This window comes from Lissotriton vulgaris, chromosome 5 (genome assembly GCF_964263255.1).
Source record: "Lissotriton vulgaris chromosome 5, aLisVul1.2, whole genome shotgun sequence".
In the NCBI taxonomy this organism is placed as follows: Eukaryota; Metazoa; Chordata; class Amphibia; order Caudata; family Salamandridae; genus Lissotriton; species Lissotriton vulgaris.
The window spans coordinates 1,822,581,529-1,822,607,270 of record NC_141693.1 but is presented as its reverse complement, the minus strand read 5'-3'; the positions used below and the strand labels follow the sequence as shown (position 1 = coordinate 1,822,607,270).

The 25,742-nt window shown below is 46.2% G+C and overlaps 1 protein-coding gene across 4 annotated transcripts in view; it reads left to right on the top strand.

Moving 5' to 3' along the window:
• The window catches only part of CALCOCO2 (calcium binding and coiled-coil domain 2), a 428,938-nt gene that overhangs the window by 341,830 nt on the left and 61,366 nt on the right, over window positions 1–25,742 (top strand). For all 4 annotated transcript variants that reach the window (XM_086924246.1, XM_086924247.1, XM_086924245.1 and 1 more), the window contains exon 10: window positions 3,369–3,476. In XM_086924246.1, coding sequence (XP_086780372.1) covers window positions 3,369–3,476 — 108 coding nt within the window. The remainder of the gene's footprint in view (window positions 1–3,368; window positions 3,477–25,742) is intronic.

Below are 25,742 nucleotides of genomic sequence, written 5' to 3'. Positions count from 1 at the left end.
TTGAGGGTGAAGGAGGAGATGATTTCCGTTAGTTAACTGAGATAGCTATTAAAATGGGAGGTTTTTGGGGGATCCTGAAGAACTTTGACCATTGTGCGAAAAGAAGTAGAGCCGAAATATGGCAGTGATAGATTGGACATCTGTTACTAAGGCGTTGAAGGAGTGTGTCTAGTATATATATATATACTGGATACTCTGGGCTAAAGTTTGTACTGGACAATAACAAAAATTGGTGGAAAGGGCTAGTAGAAGTGTTTCTGCTCCATTTGAATCCACCGCAGTATTGATGAAAATTTTGCAATCCATGAGTATTCCATGCTCTAACCAGACCAGAATCCTGTTTGGATATCAGAGGACAGACTGTTTGTGTTTTCTTCTATGAAGGCTGATGATTGTATGTAGACAGCTCTTTCTGTCTGTTTGCCTATGAAAGGACCATTGCAAATGGAGTGATATTTTGAAGGGGGCATTGGGACGGTGCTGTTCTATAGACCAGATTCTAGGGACTGGTTGATTATAGCTCTAATCGAGATAGCTGCTGAGCCTGAGTGTTAATAAACATGGGCTTGCTGGCTTTCCTGACGTGAATTTGGCTTATGTGATGTTGGTTAAATCATCAGCAGATAGAGGGAAGAAAAAGAAGAGTCTCAGTTAAAGAACAAGTTGCGAGATCAAGAAAATGCTTTTTTTTTTTTATTAGTCCTCATTTCACCATGAATACTGCATTCTGGAATGTTTCAGTTCCCTCGTTTGATCTGTGGTCCATGCAGATTGAGACTCCGAGCCACCCTGGCCCGAATCTTGGAGGAGAGAAGCGAGAAACTTGGTCAAACCTCCACTAAGCTCATGGCATGATAATCATTAGACCTTATATCCAAGATGATATCCAGCCCCACGTACATTAAGGTTTTAGATCCTATTTTGACCATGTCACGTAATCTTTCCACAGCTCATTAGTGCAACCAGGGTTGCCTTTAGTATCTAGTTCGTATTTCCATTTTATCGAGTTCAACCATGCTGTTGGATTTGGGGGCTAACCATCTTTTACAGATTTCTCTTCTTGCCAGGAGCAACAAGTAAAAAAGTAATCCCCTTTGTGTATTCTTTAAAATCTGTCGGGACGCGTTGTTTACCCCTAACACCAGCGTTTCTGTCAGAGCAATATCCTTAATGAAAATGGCCCTTAAGATGTTTTCAACGTTCTTCCACAAGTCTTGGATCCCGGGACAGGTAAAGAAAACATGAACATCACTGGCTCTCAAAAGTTTACACCTCTTACAACTGGGAACAGGTTGCATTACAAACTTAGCTAATCTCTCAGGAGTCCAATAAATCCTGTGAATAACAAAAGAGTGATGACGATTAAGGTTTGTGGGTGAGACGAAGGGATATAGAGTTTTTAAGGATCCGGTCCACAAATATTGTAAACAGTCTTATTGCAGAATACCTAACCAAACCTCTGATAAAGCCTTCATTCTATCCTCCTCGGCCTCTAGAAATTGACCGTACCATTTTGCTACCTCTTTGGCACCTGGATTTATATCCTGTATAGCAGCTTCAAAGTCACAGTTTCTCCCCTCCTCCTCCGTAATGGTTGCTTCAAAGGTAAGCTCAATGCATCTTCCAAACATCCCGGTGTTCCCGGGGATTCCCAAATGGGGGTCAAGTCTAAAAAATAACCCATCTTTAAAAGTCGTTTCACTGTTGACCATAATTTTAATGCAGATCTTAAAACTTTCAACCTGACTTTTAAAAAAAATGTGTGGGCTCCAAATTTATGCAAAAAGCCTTCGAACTTAAGTCCTTAACCATTTCCCCAATTTAGACTCCCAGGTGTTGGTCAGAGGTTCCCCTAGCAGCATACGAATATCTTTAAATTGGAAAGCCATGCAGTACAGTTTAAAATCTGGCAAGGCTAGCCCCCCTTTTTTTGAGGCTACACCGTAATTTTCTCCTTGTAGACAGACACCCCTGGAAGCCCAGATTAAACACGTAATTTTCCCCTGAATTTTATTTATTTCTCCTGTTGGGAAAGTGAGAGGCATTCCGTTAAAAGGGTAGGTCAACTTTGGCAAGATGGACATTTTACCAGATTTACTCTCCCGTATATGGAAAGTTGCAACTCAAGGAAATGTTTGAGCAGAGTTGCACATTTACCTTTGCTTCAGGACATCCTTTGAGGTCTTTGGCTTTAGAGCTGAAGTGGTCTGTTAGGGAGTCTCACAGTTCTTGTGAGTTGATGATTTTGAAGATTGTACAGTAATTCTGTTATTTTCCTTCAACATTTATGGTGAGCCCGGTAGCTTTAGAGAATGTACTTTGAGCAATGCAGTGAATACTTTAATCTTGCTAGATGCAGGTTTGAAGATTCTGTAGTAATATTGCAGTGACGTTTGTCATAGGGATTGTTAGTCATTTACTATTGCCTTCCCTGAAACATTGTGTTAATTTAGAGCGATTGAATGTAGGTCTGGTGTCATACAGGTAGCTTTCCTATATTGATGGTTGATTGTAGTTGTCTTAGTTTGATTATGTTGTCCGCTAACATTGGATCTATTGAACGGAAATTATTAGGTTTTGGTTAAGGAAGAGTTAAGTTAATAGTGCAATCTGGGAGGGCCAGTGCTTAATTTGAGCCAGTGGTTGTAGGTAGTGCCCACCAGCACTGATTTATGGGGAATGGCACTATATTGTCATTGTCTGACTTTGAAACGGAGAAAGAGCAAAACAAATACTAAAGGAGGGAAGAAAAAGAACAGAAGAAAAAGGACAGTAAAACATTTATAAAGAAAGCAGGGATTAAAAAGAATCTGAAATAGTGAGTTAAAGGAGCAGGGAGGGCCTGTTGGTGGATGCAAGAGACACAAGATAGAATCAAGACTACAGTATTCAGCAACCCCGACATTTGACACCTCCGGCTACAAGCCTCTGAGCAAAATCAGCATGTATTCTTGTACGAATTAAGCACTGGTTGAGGGTCAACATATTTCTGTGCTGTAGTAATCATTTTAGGGATTGTGATTGTAGAACTTGGTGAAGAAGAAGATATATGGGGTTGAACGACGAGTATGACCTGGGTAGGTGACTTGATTTTTACTGGGAATTGTGATGAGGCTCTGATGTGCAAAAATGACATCATGATTCGGTTACAGTTGCAACCTGTGCCACTAATGTTCTTTCGCATACAGATGGAATGATTGCCTATTTCATTTATTTGCTAGTCCTTTATACTCATTGTTCACAGTTTAATACTTGAATAGTTGCACTAATGCATACATCGACGTATGTAAGGGTTAGGACAATGAAGTCTGCCTACCTCCTGTGCATCACTTGCAGAACCAACTCATTCACCTGTTTTCTCTTCACAGAAGGAGCACAATCAGCAATTCGAGGAACAGCTACAGCAGGCACACCAGAGCCTGGGGGCGGAAAAAAAGAAGGAAGCAGCAGCACTGCAACAACTGGCGAAAAAAACGGTTTGTGTGGGGCTCTCCGAAGGACTCCTGTGGAGTGACTGGTCTTGTGGGAGGAGGGTCGCTGCTTTTTCTTGAATTACATCAGAAACATGTGGTGTCTGCCTTAGGGACATAGCAGAGAGCCTCCTGGAACTAAGCAGCTTGTAGAAGAGGTGGTACGGCTCAAGAACCAGTTGAAGGAATGCAAGGCCTGCTTCCTTGAGAAGTACAAAGAGTGTCTGAGTCTCAAGAAGCAAGTCAGGAAACTCATGGCCTTACTGGTAGGTCATATGGGCAAAATGATTGAGACAAAAGGGTCTTTGGGTATTATGGTGCCATAAGAGGGGCTGTCCTAGTGTATGGTAACATATGGCAGTAGTGTCAGTATTGGATAAGTGCAAATTGAGAACAGCAATTTAATGCAGTAACATAGGTGGTTAGAGGGAGCATTCATTGTACGTTGAGGGTATGACAGGATTGATCTGAGGAGGCATGCTGGCGATGATGGCAGTGGTGAGTGAAATGGGTGACTCAGGAAGGAGTCCAGTACCAGTCACATGAGTGGGCACCAAGACTCTTCATTGTACAATTAAACCAGCGATGGAGTGCATATATATAGAAGGGCATAGAAGGCAGGAGGGGTCTGGGTGGGTAGTGGGAGCATCAGTAAGATAAGTGAGGGGGTGCAGTGACGTTTACTTCAGTGAGAAGAAATCAGTGGGGGTTGAGTAAAAAGTTGGAGTAAACTGGATGGCAAGAAGGATGATGGCAGGGGTGTAGTACAATGACAAGGATGGTCACTATTGTATTTGGTACAAGATTGTGATAAGTGAAGCCTTTGATGTGGGTGGGTGGTCACTGGAGCATGTGATTATGATAGAGTGCCAGTTCCTTGAGCTAGACCAGGGATAATGTCTACAGAGCAATATGCCAGTGACAAGAGTAGGCTGAGAAGTAAGTACTGTATATTTAGGACAGAATTAGGGTGCCAGTGATACAAGTGGGCAATGGGGTGGTCACCAGGGAGCTACGCCACCTGAGAAGTGGCAGTAACACAGGAGGGCACAAAGGTACTCCTGGATTTGGGGTAAATGGCAATCACTGGTGGGTTAGTGCCATGTTTGAATGGGCAAGACTACCCAGTGCCGATGTACACTCCAGTGTATTTATTTTTATAACAGATTGGTTGTGATGAGAGCACAAAGAGGCACAGTAATGAAGACACAGTGTTTCTCATTCTATGTTGGGCATTGCTGATGATAATGGTCGTAGCAGGAGTGGGGCCAGTTGTATGACAAACATAGGTTTGCCTGCATATTACCAACATATAAGGGCATCATTGGTGATGCGAGAACACCACTGCCAAATTTGCTTCTCAATTCAAAAGAATGCAATGACATTGCATTTGCAGCTTCAACAGCTCTTTCTGCTTTCTGATTTTGAGGAAATATCCAAAGTTGACGAAAAGAAGACTGGACCTCAGTGACATCCAGGGGACGGGGATTCAGGAACCTGAAGTCAACATAATTCTCATCTCTCCATTCACCATCTGCTCCTGCACAGGCCATCCAATAAAAAAAATGAAAAGCTTTCATTTGTCATGTCACGTAATTTTGGCAGCAAGGCTGAGTGAAAAATGGGTGGCTGTGAGCTGGTCCTGAGTTAGACAGTGGTTGACTTGGTTCTCCTGTGCAGTAATCCTTGCCATGATCTGAACAGTATGAACCACCACTGGGTCTGGGCTCCCAACAGCACGGCCAAACCACTGATCAAAAATTAACAAAAGAATGCCAATACTGTGTATATTATTCCTTTTTTTGCTTTTACCTAACAACATACGAATTAAACAATATGCATCACTGGATATTTCACTTGAATGAATCACATTTATTTATACAAAAAAAATGTTTTTCATTAGTTTGGTTGTAATTTCACCAATTTTTTGTTTTTCGGACACCATCTGTACAATACATATACAACTTTACACCATAAATTCCTAAAACATTATCCACAACAGATTTATCTTCACTATTCAAACATTCAAACATTCATTCTCACACATACACACACATCACTAAATATTTACACTTGAATCATACTATTCACAGTAAGCGATAGACTATTTCTCATAAAGTTGTCAACAATTAACAAATTGGTTGGACAGTCTTATGGCTGGAAACAAATACAGTCTACGCGTTTCGAAATCGTCTTGTTAAAGAGTTCTCATCAGGACCAAGGCTGTCAAAAGAAAAGAAGAGCCTATCTTTGAAAGTTTGTTCAGGTGTACTAGCTAGCTATGGCCACTTTCCCCATCCCTCAGCTTACCCCCATAGGTTAAAGCCTGTGTGGTTGTTCTATTGAAAATACGACGACGCTTGACCATCTAATTAAAATAATAACAAACACAACAACCTTAGTTAGACGCATACCCTCATTTAAAACAGGCATTTCATTCTTGCGGCTAATGATGCTTACTTGATTTAGCCAAGTCGCCGTGTGTAGAGAAGTCCTGCCAGCTGAAACCTGTAGAAAGTTTGAGTCCATTAGACAATCTAGCTCAAAAGTTAATAAGCTTGTGTCGATCTGACCAATGTGTGGAGCACTTACTTGTTGTATTCTATGGCTTACTGTGAATAGTATGATTCCAGTGTGAATATTTAGTGATGTGTGTGTATGAGAATGAATGTGTGAATAGTGAAGATAAATCCGTTGTGGATAATGTTTCAGGAATTTATGGTGTAAAGTTGTATATGTATTGCACAGATGGTGCCCGAAAAACAAAAAATTGGTGAAATTACAACCAAACTAATGAGAAAGAAAAAAAAATTGTATAAATAAATGTGATTCATTAAAGTGAAATATCCAGTGATGCATATTGTTTAATTCGTATGATGTTAGGTAAAAGCAAAAAAAGGAATAATATACACAATATTGGCATGATCTGAACAGAGCCTGGTAGTTCCAGTTTATGACTGCACTAAAACTATTAAGTGGATTGTTGCCTTTAAATAGTAACAGTTTAGTGCCCTGAAAACTGAAAAAATTGTCCATCTGCTAGAATCTAGCTGCTATGTAAGGTGAACTCTTCCATGCATAATCTGTTCAAGGTGGTTTACTAAGTCTTATAGTTATGAATAACAGGTACAAATGTTGTGTGATATTTAGTGGCAGGTACAGAATACTACTTCTTGTTTAGTTTCAGTTTCAAGCGTGTTACACATGAGCACATCCCCTAAAACGTATGACAAGCACAAAGACGTAACACAAGCCCCCGGAGCCAGTGCCATTAGGGGTGCGCCCAATCCAGCTTAAGGTCTATGAATATCGTGAAGATATGAGTCTCGGGCCCTTCACCACATTCTGCATTGTCCCCCAATCATATTGCATTACATAACTGGACACGCATAAACACATGCTCCCCTTTAGAGTCGTTTTGTTCATAGCATGTGTGACTGTAGATACACAGGCTCTGCGTACTCCTACCATATAGTAGTGGGGTCGGACTGATGCAACTCGTTTTTTTCTTCAAAGAAGTCTTTCACGTCCTAATGTATTGGTGACTCCTACAGTAGTCAATGTGCATGGGCACTGGCTCCATTTGTAGATTGTTTTTCTCCGCCATTGATTTCAAACATGTATTGGCGTTGCTCTACGCTGAACCTTCCCATTGCCCCCACAAGTTCTACTATGCCGATTGTTCCATTTTTTTTTTTTCGCTGTCGAACTGATCCACATATCGCTGTTGAAGACAGGGCCTCCCAGCATTCGGAGGTGCCCTGCCCTTAAGGCCCTGCAGCTTCATTACCAACTCCGGAGAATGAAGAGGAGTGGACCTCGCATCAAGTCTACAATGATACACTCAGACTTTCAAAACGCACAAGCAGCTTTACATAGAAGCCAAGCAGCAACCCTATGGACGTCGGGTGTTGAGCCCCGTATGCAAATCACTTTCAGGTCTGCCGTCGTCCAAAAACATTGACCGCCATCGGCCTTCGATTCAGAAAGCACACATCAGCGCTGAGGTGTCCTAGCCGAAAACTCCTTCTGTCCCAAAACAGCGTCAGCTCCGAGGCCATCCAAAGACAACTCTGATGAGAGGACCATCCTCCAACAGGAGCTTGATGACTGGCAGCAACACATTATCATCCATCCCCGAGCAGGAAAGACCTCCGTCACCTCCTGAAAGACCTTTCCTAAAAAGTTTAGACTCATCCTTGAGGACACTTCACAGCCTGAGGCTCCTCTACAGCATGCACCTACCAAGTAAACATCAAGCCTCCCAGCCCTTCACCCCCTCCTACTTCTCTCCTCCATGTCTTCAACCACCACCTCCACCTCCCTCACCTCCTGCAAGCTTCCTGGAATCTTACTCTGATTCAGATAGCCCTCCTCCTCCCCAATGGAGGACTTCGGGCACCTGTTTACCCTCATACCACAGACGATCCTTGGGAGGACTATGATGTGGAGCCTCAGGGGATCCTGACCTTAAGAATGTTCCTGTTAGGGCTTCTCCACCAGACGATACCACAGCATATTAGAGTGACATCCAGCGTGTAGCTACCTATCACAAGGTACACTCGCAGGAGGAATATGATTTCCTGGTGGAGAACGGAATACTCCCTCCAGTTTCTCCATGTGATCAATGGAATGTAAATTGATACTTGTATAGCGCACTACTCACCCGCAAGGGTCTCAAGGCACTTGTACGAATACCGCTGTGGAACCCATCCTGGCTTTCCCTGTGAGGCATCCACTCCTGGGCACCCCCAAGGTGGAGGCCAGGCATCCTTAGCGTTGTGGGGGCCGTTGTGGAGATTAAGCAAGCTATTGCCCAGAGTTGCAGAGTGGGACTCCATGATTGGAATAGGCACTGAGGCGAGAATTATCGATTCCGTGGAATTTTTTTTGAGCCAAGACCCGCCGAGGCGGGGAATTGAACCCTGGTCCCAGGCTAGACCTCTGCATCAGCGTCTGCCGCTCTAACCATTGAGCCACACTTCTCCAATGGAATGGTCAAATCTGCCCCAGAAATGTTCATAGAGCCTATGAAATCTGGGGGATAACACCCAGGATTGAGAAAAAGTTTATACCTGCACTCTCTGATTACTGATACATCAGAGGCTATGTCCCCCCAGGACTCCTGCTGGGTTCCTGTAAGATCGCTGCCACCCAAGCCACAGGTGATGCTGTCCATCCTGGTAAGGAGAGTAAGCGCAGTGATGCAGCTGGGAAAAGAGTGGAAGTGGGCGCTGCCAGACACTTGCACATCACCAAATCCATGGATTTCCTGTCCTGATACGACAGGGCCCACTAGAAAGAAATGGAAGCATTGCTCCAACATCTCCCTCACCAGTATAGGAAGACGGGGGAAGAGTTCATGGAGGAGGGGAAAACAGTTAGGCTCAGCTGATACAGCTGCCATGGGACCTCTCTTCTCTTCCGCTGCCACGCCTGGCTGTGTATTCCTGACTTTGAGCCAGAAGTCCAACAACAGTGCATCTACCTGCCCTTTGACAGAGAATACCTTTTCGGCCTACAGGTTGGTGAAATGTTGGAAATATAAAGAAGGACTTATATATGTATTCTTCAAGTACCACCAACCACGGGTTCCTTTAGGAGACAGCAGGCAAGGGGCAGGTCCTCCCTGACCCAACAAAGTCCTACTACAGTTGTTGGGAAAGGCTCCAGCAATTCCTTCCCTGCTGGGAGGAAATTACCACAGATCTTTTATTAAATACAAATACTTCCTCGAGATCACGATGACCCCACCAAACATCCCACCCTATACACAATCCCTCAGCCCAGAACACCTTGCCCTATTACTGGAGGATGTCCAAAGAGACCATAGAGCTCGTGCCCACCTTGCCAACACTAGAGCAGGGGGATCTATCCCTGTACTTCGTTATCCCCAATAAAGTCAGCTCCCTCGACACAATTCTCCATCTCAGGCCTCTCAACAGATACATCGTCTCTGAACATTTACATATGGTTACCCTACAGATGTCACTTTCAGGGCACACTTTATACACAAAAAATCAGCAACTATTGCTGTTCGCTACAATATCCCACTAGCTGACATACGTAGGTCAGCCACTTGGTTAACCCCACACACTTGCACCAAACATTGGTTGGCTATCAGAACCCTCCAGCAGGCAATGGTTGGCCATTTAAATTTAAAGTCTTTAGTTCGAGGCATGTGGGCTGCTGAATTCATATCTTGTGCATAGATCGCCGCCTAGTGTTGGGTCCGGATGATTGCATATTGTTGTCCTGGAAGAGTCTTCGAAGAATCACGAGATAGGTGGCTCCTCCCCTGGACTACAGTGTGCATGGGCATCCCCTCCATCTTCAGATTGTTTTTTTCCGCCATTGGGTTCGGATGTACTTTCTTGACTCAAATTCGGAATCGATATAAAAACACTTTTCGCAAGGCCAAAAGGCCTTCGGGGTGTCGGTATTGTCTCTGGTTCGGTGCCTAGTACTTGATCCAGTTCTTCGAACAGGACGTCGAAGGCCGTTTGCCTTTTTTGACACCAAAGGCCCCGACGACGATCGACGAAGGAACGGAGCCCGTTCAAGAGATTCCCCGTCTGCAACTCTAAATACCCTCACATTGATGTGCACCCAGTGTGCAATAAATGCCTATCTCCGGACCACGACGAGGCCAGCTGCATGGCCTGTTCCAAGTTCCGGTCAAAGAAGACACTTCGGCTTCGACACGCCGCATGACAGTCGGCGCAGAAAACAGCGCCCGACCCGGAGAACATCTTCGAGGCTGATGACGACGAGGGCGTCGATGAAGAGAATCCTGACCAGCAGTCGGACCCTGCGTCGGAGCACGACTCTAACTATAACGAGGATGAAGAAGAAGACTACGTCCATGAGGAAGACGTCGTCGAGGTAGGAGACGACGCAGAGGCCATCGGAGCCGTCGATGACGACTCGAGTGATGAGCAAGGCCCACCCGCAGTCGCGGGGCCCAATACTGACACTGTACGCTCTAAGGCTCAGGTCGAGGCATCGCCGGAAGGCCTTAGCCGAGATCTTAACCCGCATTCTATAGCCCCGCGTCAAGGCCCGGCTAAGAATACTTCTAAGGAGCCATCAGTCGATCAACCGCTCTCAGCAGTGAAATCGAAACCGAAACCGACAGATGCTAAATCGGAACCGAAACTGCTAAAAAACAGTCCTTGTATCGACGGCCTCGGATTCGTCGGCTCCAATCAAATCTAAGAGTGTCATCGACCCTTCGGGGTCTCCAGGGGGCGTCGGCCCGAAAACTGGGGCGCCGAAGCCTGTCTCGACGGTCAAGGACGTCACATTGACGCCGTCGACGTCAACGCCCAAAGATGGCGACACTGGCAAAGGACTCAAGGCTAAGAAGACTATCGATCCGAAGCTTACAGCCTCCAAGCCAATATTAAGCAAGGCCTTCGAGTCGAAGAGTAAACCCGACCCGAAAGAGCATGTCGCGTCGAAGCAAAAGAGCGTGCCTGATGCGCACCGAGAGCTCGAGTCGACGCACGGCCGCAAGCAAACTAGTGATCAGACGAAGTCGGTTGGATCGAAGACAGCGCCACCCTCTAAGAAGGTCGGTTCGTCTCCAATGCTTACGCCACCAATTAAGTATGGACTGCCCCCGACCGCTCGACCCAAAGCGTTCGAGCTACAAAAGAGCACCGACACGGCCAAAAAGGTGTCAGTGGTTTCGAGGAATCAGCCCGTTCAGGAGGATGTAGTCTTCCAAGCACCTTCCTTTGACAATCAGTCAAAACTGTTCATCGACTCGGATTCTGGCAGACTCACCATTTACAAACGAAAGATCATTCCAGAAAATCCTTTAGAGTCATACAAAATCCCTCTCAAAAAGAAAAGAGATTCTGCCACCTCACCTGTTCTTTTTGAACCTGTGGAGTCCTATGGACAAGACTATGCCTATTCTCCCACGCGCACCAATGAGGATATGGGAGAGGGATACAATGAGGATGACTTTACTTATCATGTTGACACAGATCAGGAAGAACCTCAACCCTGGACTGACCCTGTTGACCCTGGTGAGCCACACACCACGCCTGACACTCAGTCCTATACCGTCAAAACCTCGCCTACTGAAGATACTGCTGCGTTTAACGAACTGATTGAAAGGGCAGCCAAGAACCATGGCGTGGAAATGCATGCTGACCCAGTGGAGGAGGACTTTTTGTTGATACTTTCTCAACTTCAGAAAGATCGGTAAAGACATTGCCTATGCTAAAGAGTGTCCTTAAACACGCTACTGAAATTTTCAAGGAGACCACAAGGGCAAGGTTTGTAAACCCAAGGATTGAGAGGAAATACCGGCCTGCGCCTGTAGACCCTACGTACATCAAGGGCCAGCTCCCATTGGACTCCCTCGTGGTGGCTAATGCTCATAATAGAGCGAACTCTCAAACAAGTGGTGATGCTCCCCTCCAGATAAAGAATCCAAAATCATAGAAGCTTCTGGCAAGCGAGTAGCGGCTCAAGCGGCAAATATTTGGAGGATCTCCAATACACAGGTCCTGGGCACATTAGGACACACTAGAGCAGCTACTACAACACCTGCTTGATGTTTATAAGGAGGGAGCAGAAATGCTGATACAGGAGGGGAAGTTAATTTCCAATGCATCCATCAAGTGTGCACTCGATGCAGCAAACACAGCAGCTAGGGCCATCATCACAAGTGTGATGCTTAGAAGGCATGCCTGGCTACGCATCTCTGGTTTTAAGCCAGAGATACAAACAACTCTACTCAATCAGCCCAGTTAACCCTGACTTTCTCTTTGGTCCTGATGTAGAAACGACCCTTGAAAAAATTAGAAAAGACACTGAAACAGCAAAGTCCATGGGGGCTCTGCAGTCACAACAGTTCAGGGGCGGTTCCTTTCGTCGCTCCGGTAACAAGGGAGCCTGTAGAGGTCAAGCATCAAAGCAAGCCCAGTACAACAAAGGGGGTACGCAGACCACATATAACAAGAACAATAGGGGTGGATATCGTGGGAACAGCACAAAGGCAGAGGACGAGGAAATAATAATGCCAGATCCTCCGCCACCAATAAACAGTGACATCTTGTCACTGCCCCCAGACCATATAACACCGGTGAGGGGAAGACTTCAGCAGTTCCTGCCAGTCTGGGAAGGTATTACCACAGACAGGTGGGTGAGAGACCTTATCCAATACGGCTATTGTCTAGAACTAACCTCCACTCCACCCAACATAACCCCAAGGCACCGTCCTATGTCCGCAGAGCACATGCACTTATTGCAGCTAGAAGTACTCTGCATGCTTCAAAAAGGGGCCATAGAACTCGTGCCTTTAGAACAGCAGGGTACAGGGGTGTACTCACTGTACTTCTTAATCCCAAAGAAGGACGGTTCTCTCCGGCCCATTCTAGACCTCAGACCTCAGACCCCTGAACCAGTACATCTTGTCAGAACATTTTCACATGCTAACTTTACAGCAGGTTCTACCATTGCTCAGTCAGGGGGACTTTCTAGCAACCCTAGACCTAAAGGACGCATATTTCCACATTCCCATTCACCCAGGTCACAGGAAATATCTCAGGTTCACCATAAACAACCAGCATTACCAGTTCAAGGTCCTGCCTTTCGGGGTCACTACTGCCCCCAGGGTGTTCACCAAGTGCTTGGCGACCGTGGCTGCGCACCTTCGGAGACAACACATCCATGTCTATCCTTACCTGGACGACTGGCTTGTCCAAGCAAAGTCAGCCCAGCAGTGTGCCAGCTCATGTCCCGCACGATTCACCTCCTACACAGTCTAGGATTCTCACTGAATTAACCAAAATCACAGCTTTAACCCGCACATGTACAACAGTACCTAGGTGCAACAATAAACACACTGACAGGAACAGCGCAACCAAACTCTGCCAGAGTCAACAGCATGCAATTGCTAATTCAGAAATTCAGGCCCCAACACTCACTCCCAGCGCAAGTATTTATGCAGCTGATAGGCATGATGGCCTCCTGCATCTTCATAGTCCCTCACGCGAGGCTACACATGCGTTTGCTTCAGGAGTGCTTGGCACGCCAGTGGAACCAGGCTCAGGGACATCTAAAAGACCTAGCGTTGGTGACCGGTCGTGCATACAACTCTCTGCATTGGTGGAACACACAAAACCTTTGCAGGGGACGACCGTTCCAAGAGCCTGTACCACAGATAGTGCTGACGACGGGCGCATCTCTCCAGGGCTGGGGAGCGCATGTCCTCCATTATACAGTGCAGGGACTATGGACGACGCAGCAGCAGAAGATGCACATCAACCTGCTGGAACTGATGGCAATCTTCATGGCGATGAAGGCGTTCAAATTGCATTTGTGCAACAAAGTCGTGCTGATCCCGACGGACAACATGACTGCCATGTATTACATCCAGAAGCAGGGAAGCACTCACTCTCCACAATTGTCTCATCTAGCCCAGAGCATGTGGAAGTGGGCCATTCAAAGAAACATGTTCCTCATGGCGGAACATCTCCCAGGCAAGGACAACCAGATGGCGGACCTGCTCAGCAGGCACAGTCATCAGATGCACGAGTGGGAGATACACCCCTCGGTGCTCCAACCATATTTCCAGCAGTGGGGTCATCCAGAGATGGACCTATTCGCCACAAAGGAAAAAGCAAAATGCCAAACCTTCGCCGCCAGGTTCCCACACCCGCAGTCTCAGGGCAATGCGATATGGATGAACTGGTCAGGAAGATTTGCTTACGCTTTTCCTCCAGCACCTTTCATACCGCTAGTGGCACGCAAACTGCGACAGCACTCCATCACGCTCATCCTGGTTGCTCCAACGTGGGCAAGGCTGGCGTGGTACACCACGTTCCTAGAACTTTAAGTGGTGCCTCGCCAACGACTGCACCTCACGCCCAGTCTCCTCACTCAGAGCTATGGAGACATTCAGCACCCAGATCCGCAACAGTTGAGCCTTGCAATATGGCTCCTGAGGTCATAGAGTTTGGCTACCTCAACTTGCCCCCTGACTGTATGACCAACATCAAGGAGGCAAGAAGACCTACAACCAGGGCATACTATGCGGCCAAATGGAAGCGATTTGTCATTTACTGTTCCAATAATAACATAAATCCGTTGAATGCGTCCACGCAAAACATTATATGTTATTTGTTGCATCGATACAGATGCAATCTAGCATATAGTTCCATCAGGATACATTCAATCAATCAATCAATCAAAGCATTTATATAGCGCGCTACTCACCCGGAGGGTCTCAAGGCGCTTGGGGAGGAGGGGTCCGCTACTGCTCGAACACCCAGGTCTTGAGCTGCTTCCTGAAGGCGAGGTGGTCTTGGATTAGGCGGAGGTGAGGGAGTTCCACGTCTTGGTGGCCAGGTAGGAGAAGGACTTTCCTCCTGTGGTGGCTCTTTGGATGCGGGAAACGGCGGCAAGGGCGTGGTTGGCTGATCGAAGCTGGCGTGTGGGGGTGTAGAAGTTGAGGCGGTTGTTGAGGTATCTTGGCTGCAATGGCAGCTTATCTTCAAAACAGACAGCATCTTTCTCTTTTCAGGGTGCCAGCCATTAAATCCTTTATGGAAGGTCTCAAAAGGGTAATTCCTCCCAGGCACCCTCCTTCACCTGTCTGGAATCTGAACATAGTTCTCACCAGACTAATGGGACCACCCTTTGAACCTCTTCACTCTTGTGAGATACAGTTTCTGACATGGAAAGTGGCTTTTCTAGTTGCAATCACGTCGCTAAGAAGAGTTAGTGAGCTTCAAGCCCTAACTATTCAAGAGCCCTTCATACAGATTCATGCTAATAGGGTAGTGCTACGTACCAACCCTAAATTCATGCCTAAGGTGGTATCGCAGTTCCATATTAATCAAACCATAGAACTGCCCGTTTTCTTCCCAAATCCAGATTCAGTGCAGACCGAGCACTGCACACATTAGATGTTAAAAGAGCTCTCCTGTATTACATAGACAGGACAAAGGATTTCAGGAAAACTAAGCAACTGTTTGTTGCCTTCTCTCCACAACACAAAGGCAACCCCATTTCCAAATCAGGTATAGCCAGATGGATTGTTAAGTGCATACAGATATGTTATCAAAAGGCTAAACGCACATTAACAGTTCCCCCAAGAGCGCATTCCACACGCAAGTTAGGGGCATCCATGGCTTTCCTAGGTAACATTCCTCTAGAGGATATATGTAGAGCAGCCATACATACATTTACCAGACACTACTGCGTAGATGTACACTCCAAACAGCAAGCTGCTGTAGGACAGGCTGTTCTCAAAACTCTTTTTCAGACTGCTGCAGCTGGCACGGGCAACCACCGCTAAGGAGGTAACTGCTATTTATTCTATGCACAAGATATGAATTCAGCAGCCCACATACCTCAAACGGAATATGCTACTTACCAGTATGCATCTGTTCTTGGCATGTAGGGCTGCTGACATTCATATCGCCCGCCCTCCTCCCTGGTGCCTGTCCAGCTGTAGCACTCAGAATCATTCTCAGGCATGGTCATCACTTACGGTATTACACTCCATCTCTGCCACAATGGCGAAAAACAATCTGAAGATGGAGGGGATGCCCATGCGCTCTGTATTCCAGGGGAGGAGCCACCTACTCTTGTGATACTTCGAAGACTCTTCCAGGACAACAATATGCAATCATCCGGACCCAACACTAGCGGGCGATCTATGCACAAGATATGAATGTCAGTAGCCCTTCATGCCAAGAACAGATGCATGCTGGTAAGTAGCATATTCCTTTCAGATAGCAGCAGCATCCACATACCAGACACCACTTGTAAGGGGTACTGTTTTATAGTCTTTGCAGAGCATGTGTACATACAGCAACAGTTGCTACAAATGGAAAATGGTACCCTGTAAGCATCTGTTTGTAGCATGTACTGCTGTAGATTCACATGTGCCCACCCTCCTCCTTGGAAGCATGTGACTCTACTTGCAGATATCTTCCTTATTAACTAACTTCCTTACACAATACACGTGCACCATACTGCGTTCACTCGCTACTCCATACTGCTCTCACTCACTGTGCAAAAAACTATGTAAGATGGAGTCGGGCTCCTTGTGGATTGCCAACTAAGGGCTGGAGTCACCGTTGCATCCTATGACTCAAAAGCCTTTTTTCAAATGAAAACAATTTGCAAACGCCCAACACTAGATGGCAGGAGTATGCATAGTATGCATGTCTACAACACTACAAGCTATGAACATATGGTTACTGGGTCAGTTACATTTTCCTTATCTTGTTTGTTTGTAATTTCTTAAAAACCCCACTACATCATAGGTGTATCAGTGCATTGAACATTTAAGTTAGTGGGTAGTGATCTGCAGGGGAAGAGGTGGAGGAGGGCAAGAATTCATGAATTCAAATAAGAAGACATGTTCGGGGAGTTTAAACAGAAGTGTTTTCACTTTTTTATGGCAGATCATCCCTATAAATTCTGTGTCAGTTGCAGTTTCAGAAAAGAGTTTAGTCTCTAAGCTCTTCAGATTCTTGATGCTGCCAGCTCTTTAGGTCTATTAGGGTGTCCTGCCCTGTAATTGGTGCATGCAGGCTTAGATATGCTACTATGGCTTCAAAAGGGAGCCAGTGAAGGTCTTGGAGCATAGGCTATGTTTCCATTTGTTGGTGCTGAGGATGAGCCTGGCAGTGATAACCAGTTTAATTCTTTGGAAAAGAATCAGTTTTAATGAATAATTTATTTTCCAAATAGTAACATTGAAATGCGACGTAGGACTATTTGCACAGTTTAAATGTTCCTCTCTACGTGACACACATGCAAGAATTAAGAGATTATTTCCTTCGTTCCGCACAGAATTTTGTTGTATGAAATGGGGATAATGAAGCAGTATGTATCAAAATATCCTTTACGAATTGTAAAGGCATCTTTCGTTGCTATGAAATGCATCCAGCTATCCATGTGATCTCTGCTATTGTTGATCTTTTACAAGAGACTAGTAAGTATCAAGATTAAATAAAGATTTATCGAGTGGCGGTGTCCGGTCTAGTTCCAGAAGGCCAGAACCATTGCAGATTATCAGGATAATTGCTGGCAGAGTAGTTGAGTTTCATATAAATTCATTGTATGTAAATGTATCTTACTTTAATATCTTTCAAATCTGGCATCGGTCTGGATCCGCACATTTTAAGAGGCTGCATTTTTTATGATTCTCTACAAAAACAATTCCCACTTAAAATAACACCTCTCTGTATTGCTGGGGTATTAAGGTGAACATCCCCAAATGTCAATGTCTCATGCAATGTTGAATTAGAGCATTGAGTGCAGATAAGACCATTTTTCTGAATTTATTTTCTTCATATGAGTGTCGGCTCTGTCTTCCTGACATGACTTGAGAAACTTTTATAATGCCTAAAATTCTGTGAGTAAACATTATTTCAAATAAAAAAGCTGTTTGAGAAAAGCCTATAAGTTTGTTTTTGCCTTACGTGCAATACATCCTTGAGGGCAAGGTTATGCCACTTTTTGCACCCTGCTGCTCCCTAAAGTGAGGTATTGCCTTTCATACTAATAATTCTTATCTCAAGCAAAAAACGCAGTCCAGAGAGGACTGATGGACACTTCGCCTGCACAAGCCACAGTAAGCAACCCCGGGGCTGTTTCAACAATAGCTTGCATCCCTAGACACACCGGCAAGGAGAGCTACGACCTTTACTACAGGGACATGCGCCTTTCTATAGGGTTTCACTTCAGACAAGGTCAGGTAATGAAAAACTGAGTAAAATATTAAAAATTTACTTATTTTGGTCCGTATTGTTTACGGTTTATGGTGCTTATATAGGGCACCCGAACACCAAGTTGGCCTCCATATGCGTAGAGCCCCCACCCCCTTAAACCCAGGTTGGATTTGATTCTTAAATCAAGAGTAGCCACGTTTTCAAATAGTTAGGAAGAGCTAATTAATGTGAAATGTCTCTAATGGAAAGGGGTAGAGAATTTCATAGATGGGAGCCTAGTGTAAGAATGTTGGGCCTTCTTACTTGTTCTGTCAGCATTTGGAGAGCATTCACATTTACAGTGGGTGCAGGGCAAGTGGGACCTGGCCCTGTCAATATTGGACACTGTGAATCGGGCTCAGTACAAATCCTTTGGGAAAATGACAGCCAGAGGATGAGACTCCCCTACAAGGGTATTATGGCCGCTTCTTACCTGTTCAAGATAGAATAGCCACTCTCTGGGTGCAATTCATCATCAATTAATCTTTTGCCTTAGTCAAGGCTGAAGAACACCGTGGTATTGGTCTCAGCAACTTTATACATGGCCCTCAGCAATCGGTGTATTTCATGTTAGCTGAATAGAAAGAAAACCTCTTGCTGAACACAGCTCCACTTTGATATACCAAGGATAAATACTCATGAAAGAAAACTCCAGGTTTCTTAATCCGCATTTTGTTGAGAGCTGATGACTAGTTTTAGCGCCAGAATACATTTCAGGTTACAACTGTGTGCTAGAAATTTGAATTCAGTTCAATTCAGTTCATTCAGCCAGTGTTCACCAGAAGAGTCGTAAGGCTCTTCAGCTATCAGTTACTACACAGGAGTGAGGTTAAGTATGAGCAAGTACCTGTATTTTCTGAAATGACTAACTAGAAGACAAGGGTAGAGATGGATATCTGATGGATCGAGCATGGAGCCATCAAAATGCAATAAAATGTGCCATCTGTTGGCAGGGGACTGAAGTTGAAAGCAGGGCTGAATTATAGGTTAGCAGACATAAGCACACTTTTAAAGGCAAAGCAAAGAAAGGAGCCCACACAATCAGTGGTGTAACATTGAGGAGTGAAACAATTCTTCTATTTTGTTTATTTATGATTAAGGCTCCCTGTTTTCCGTTTTTACTGATTTTTACAGATAAATAAAGACCGAAAACCATTTATTTTCCTGTATGTATTTATTTTTAAATGTGGATAAAACGGAAATTGGGTTGTTTTTGAGGGATTCTAAATGCTGTCAGTCATAACTGCCAGGCCAATAGCTGTGTGGATTGACAAGCAAAGGGATTAAAAAAATATAGGGATGTTAGTAAAGGGCCTTATCATTGAAACCTGTCAGGTGTTCAGGCACGAGTGCACATTAACTGGTTAAATAAATGCAGAAATATTCACATTTCAACTTAATTTTTTCACAAAACCTAAAATAAATATGGATAAATACAGATAAAATTAGCAAAAAGTAAATATGGATAAATCCAGACGGAAATTACAAAAATATAAATACCATAAAACCGGGAGCCCTATTTATAATTTTGTCTAGCGCAAATTTGACCAGAAGGTATCGGAACGCTTCAAATAGTTGGCAACAAAGTGGTGGATGCCCCTAAAACACCAGCTCTGCTATCTCAAATTCCCAGAAAGTCAAGAACAGTTGTGTGGTCGAGGGTGGATGCTGCTGATTGGTCAGATAAGATCTAGGCACAGGCACTTCTCCAATAGGTCTTACCATCATGAGAGCAGTACTTGCTCGGTTGCCCTTTCTGATGTGAATCCTACTTGGGGATATCCCAAAGGGCACAGGATTCTTCATACGTCTTTAGTTTCTCCGGGAACACTCTACTGAGCTACCAATAAAGAATGGTTGGCCATTGAACGAAAGTTGAATGGGAACATTAACTCGCTACCTACTTTGAAACCTGGAGTACTTTCACTAATTAAAGAGACTAATTAGCAAGGAAACTAAATGACTGACACTGTATCCACTAAATATTATAGGCTTACCTGGTAAAGGGCTCGGAGGTGACCAAGTAGTAGAAAGTATTTTGCATGATGATGTTCCAAGTCCACTGAATTCAAGAGGCACATTGATGATGAACAGGTCTTCATCATGGGGGGCAGGTCCGGCAGTGATCCCAGTGTGTTAGATGAGATGCATTGGCAGTTTGTGACTACGTTGTTGTTGGAAGCTGTGATCAAAATGTCCTTCTGCCCAGTTTAAAAGGTGTTTCATTGAGTATGTGTCTTAAAGATAAAATACCTACCCAGATAAAGATGTTTTTCCCTTTGGGTTACAAATACTGTACATACTCTGTTTTCATACTGCAGTGATATCCTTCAAGTCACAAAGTTCTCACAGTTCCAGCCATCAAATAGCAGATTAATGCCTCATGTTATGTGGATCCCACATATTCAAACCTCGCACAACAGAACTGTTTGCTATTTTGCATGGAATTCACAGGTTCAAACATCACACAGCAGAACAAGCTCCTATTTTACATCAATCCCACAAGTTAAAAAAATCCCACAGTAGAACTATCTCCTATTTTGTGTAAAGGTTTAGGTGTATGTAAAGGGAGGTCAGGAATGGGCTGGACACGGTGTCTGGGTAAAGCGGGTTTTATTTTCATATACAATTTCTTTTTCCTCAGGGTCAGTCTCTCTTTGGCAAACTCGGCAGAATCCGTGATGCCAGCTGGTGTGGCTGCTCTACCCAAGGTCCGTCTTGGTCCGGATGGGGCTTCTCACAAGGGGCTTCTCTCGCAGTAGTTCCGGGAAGAAACAAAACAAAGAAAAGGACCAATTACTTTCCCGTCCTCGAACTGTACTTCAGGGGGTACCGGGGAGTGAGGGACACCTCTTTGTGATAAGCTTTGCCGAAAAATACGTGATGTGAAGTGAGGAAGGGTATTTAAAGGGTTTGGGGTAAGTGCAGGACAACTAAGTAGCAGAGGTTCGTTTTATCACGGGAATATTCCCCTGCGTCCCACCCAGCTTGAGAACCTGTCCCGTACCTGTCGGAGCCACACTCCTCCCTCGGGAGTGTGGCACGGCGCAGCGCGGTCCCGTTGGCCTCCTGGCTTGTCTTCCTCGGAATGCAGCGCGTCTACTTCTCTAGATACGTCTGCTTCTCGTCCTGGCTTGGCGTTCACCTCTCCTCCTTCTCGCCGGTCTCCCTCCGCGTCTTTCTCCGTTCGGTTCTCTCCCAGTCCGGTGATGTCACACGCCAACTCCTGTGTTTCCGGCATCTTATCCAATACGAGGAAAGAAACGTCACGGTGACTCGCTCTCAGCTCTCGAGCCGAGTGGTCGCTCCCCTGCATTTGGTATCGTTGATTGCATTCTGCCTTCTGCATTCACTTGCCGCTTTGTGCTCTGTGTTAGCTAATTAAGCAGCTTTAGCTCTGTCTTGCTTTGGACTCTATCTGCCATTGTTTGTATTCAGTTTGCGCGTCTGTTTACCCCCCAGCGCTCCGCTGCCATTTTGATTGTTGTTGTGCTCTGTGAACCCGCCCCGCCTCCCAGCTGAGCCGCCCTCCCACAAACTACTTCCAGCGCTTGTTCCCCTCCATGCGCTGTGACTCGCTCTCAGCTCTCGAGCCGAGTGGTCGCTCCCCTGCATTTGGTATCGTTGATTGCATTCTGCCTTCTGCATTCACTTGCCGCTTTGTGCTCTGTGTTCGCTAATTAAGCAGCTTTAGCTCTGTCTTGCTTTGGACTCTATCTGCCATTGTTTGTATTCAGTTTGCGCGTCTGTTTACCCCCCAGCGCTCCGCTGCCATTTTGATTGTTGTTGTGCTCTGTGAACCCGCCCCGCCTCCCAGCTGAGCCGCCCTCGCCCCTCCCCCTCCACTATCCATATATGACAGTAGTTCCCGCGCGCAGCGTTTACGCGCAGCGACCGCGCCCAATTCGCGCCGAAGGTGCGCCAAAGGTAAGCCCGTCTACGCCCGTCCGCGCCTGGACCGCGCCCAGCGCCAGATCCCCTGGCCCCCGTCCCTCCCAGCCCCCCCCGCATTACCTACGATGCCGCAACCCTCCTAGCCCTTAATCCCGGTCGCGCTCCCAACTGCGTCCAAGCCGCCCCTGGACAAACCCATGGACCTTTCTCCTGCTTCTCCTGCAAATTCAGCGGCACCGACAACATCTCCGCTACGACCACACCACAGATTCCCGACTCCAACCACCTACAATGCATCCTTCTCAACACCCGATCAGTCCACAGGCACGCCATTGACCTATGGAACCTACTAGACACCATCTCTCCGGACATCGCCTTCCTTACAGAAACATGGATGAACGCTTCCTCCGCACCAGACATCACCATTGCCATCCCTGAACACTATAAGATCACTCGCAAAGACCGTACCAGCCACACAGGAGGAGGAATCGCTATCGTCCATAAGAAATCAATCCGCATCTCAACCAGCTCTGACGCCAACCTCGCTAACTCCGAACACCTTCACTTCCAGATCCACATCGACCCCAAGACCACACTCAGAGGCACCCTCCTCTACAGACCACCAGGACCCCGCGCAAAATTCAGTGAAGACATCACGGACTTCATCACCCCACACGCGCTCCCCTCCAAAGACTACATCCTTCTGGGAGACCTCAACTTTCACCTCGAAAAGATCAACGACCGCAACACCGCCACCCTCGTGGACAACCTCGCCAACCTCGGACTTAAACAACTAGTCACTTCCCCCACCCACATCGCAGGTCACACACTCGACCCCATCTTCACATCCAGCAACCATGTCTCCTTCAGCCACACTACGGACCTCCTCTGGACTGACCACAGCTGCGTTCACTTCACCTACAACAAACCAAAACCCAACATCCACCTCCAACCTACCCTGCAAAGGAACTGGAACAAAATCACCACGGACCAAATCTCCGCATCGCTCCTTCAAAACACCCCAGCCCCCTCTTCCAACGCTAACGAAGCCGCCGCCAACCTCACCCTATGGTTATCTAACACCGCTGACACCTTAGCACCACTAAAAAAACGTCAAAACAAACCTGGCAGCAAGAAGGCCTCATGGTTCAACGATGATCTCAAGAAGTCCAAGAAGTCTGCCGCTCCCTTGAAAAGGCCTGGAAAAAAGACCCAACCACCAGCACCAAGGACGCCTTCAAAAACGCCACCCGCACTCACCACCAACTAATCCGAAAAGCCAAGAAAACAGCATTCAAGGATCGACTTGACAACAACGCTCACAACAGCAAGGAACTTTTCAACATCGTCAAGGAATTTTCTAATCCCTCGGCCAACTCCAACGACATCACCCCCTCTCAAACCCTCTGCGACTCCCTAGCCTCATTTTTCCACAACAAGATTGCAGACATCCACAACAGCTTTGACAACCAACCCGGAAACCAACCCACCCTACCATTTGCTGATCATCTTCCCCCCGTGAACACCCTTAACGACTGGAACCCAATCTCCACTGAGGACACCATCCGCCTGATGAATTCCATCCACTCAGGATCCCCCACAGACCCATGTCCTCACCACATCTTCAACAAAGCAGACTCCGTCATAGCACCGCACCTCCGAGACGTCATCAACTGCTCCTTCAACTCCGCCACCTTCCCGGAAAACTGGAAACACGCTGAACTCACCGCCCTTCTGAAAAAACCCACAGCGGACCCCACCGAACTCAAAAATTACCGCCCCATCTCGCTTCTTCCATTCCCGGCCAAAGTCATCGAGAAAGCTGTCAACAGCCAGCTCACCGCCTTCCTCGAAGCCAACAAATCCCTCGACCCCTCACAATCTGGCTTTCGAGCAAAACACAGCACTGAGACTGCCCTCATCGCAGCAACAGACGACATTCGAACTCTACTGGACAATGGAGACACAGTCGCCCTCATCCTCCTCGACCTCTCTGCAGCATTCGACACAGTCTGCCACAGCACCCTTTTACAACGCCTCAATAACATCGGAATCCAAGGAAAAGCACTTGAATGGATCACCTCGTTCCTCACCGGAAGAACCCAGAGAGTCCACCTCCCACCATTCAAGTCCGAGGCCACTGAAGTCATCTGTGGCGTACCACAAGGATCCTCACTCAGCCCCACCCTCTTCAACGTATACATGAGCCCCCTCGCGGCCATCGCACGCCAACACAATCTCAACATCATCTCGTACGCGGATGACACCCAACTGATCCTTTCCCTCACCAATGACCCCAGCACCGCCAAAACCAACCTACACGAAGGAATGAAAGAAGTTGCCGAATGGATGAAACAAAGCCGTCTGAAACTGAACTCAGACAAAACAGAAGTCCTCATCTTAGGTACATCCCCCTCTGCATGGGACGACTCCTGGTGGCCGGAAGCCCTCGGAAAAGCACCCATCCCGACTGACCACGCACGGAACCTAGGCGTCATCCTGGATTCTTCACTCTCAATGAACAGACAAGTCAGCGCCGTATCCTCTTCCTGCTTCAACATTCTTCGCATGCTCAGAAAAACATTTCGCTGGATCCCCTCCGAAACAAGGAAAATAGTCACCCACGCTCTGGTCACGAGCCGACTGGACTACGGAAACACCCTCTACGCAGGTACTACCGCAAAACTCCAGAAGAAACTCCAACGAATCCAAAACGCCTCAGCCAGACTCATATTAGACATCCCACGCAGCGATCACATCTCTGGTCACCTTAAAGACCTCCACTGGCTACCCGTCAATAAGAGGATCACTTTCCGACTGCTTACCCACGCACACAAATCACTCTACGACATTGGTCCAGAATGCCTCAACTCACGACTGTCCTTCTACACCCCCTCCCGTCAACTACGTTCTTCCAGCCAAGCCCTCGCCACTGTACCTCGCATCAACAAGACCACCATGGGTGGCAGATCCTTTGGGTGGCAGATCCTTTTCATACCTGGCTGCTAAAACATGGAACTCTCTCCCCGCTTACCTTTGCCTTACCCAGAACCACCTAGCATTCAGAAAGCAACTTAAAACGTGGATTTTTGACAAGTAATTCTCCTCCCCTTCCTAAGCGCCTTGAAACCCCCCGGGTATGTAGTGCGCTATATAAATCCTTTTGACATGACTTGACTTGACTGACTTGGGCGGAACCTTCCTCCGGGGCATTCTGCCAGTTAAAGGGGCCGGACTGAATATCTTCGGGAAGTGTTCGCCACGAACGCTGTTCGTCCAGTGAGGAAGGATCAATGAATTTCTCATCATTATAAAACCACCAGTCCGTTTCCTTGTTGTGCTCCTGGTTACCAGTCACCTTGTTACAGTGTAATACATCAAGTTTATCCCCATGCAATTATTCACATAGTAGGGCTACCCCCATGTTATACATGCACATTTCAAAGATACAGATATGACACAGCAGAGCTATCTTATATGTTACATAGATAACTAGCTCAAATGTAAGGCAGCATAACTGAGCCCTGGTTACCAGATGTAGTTCTTACATGTGTTCTGAGTTAAGAAAAATTGTGTCTGCAAATCTATTGAAAGAAACAATTGCACTGACGTACTACCTTTTACTGTT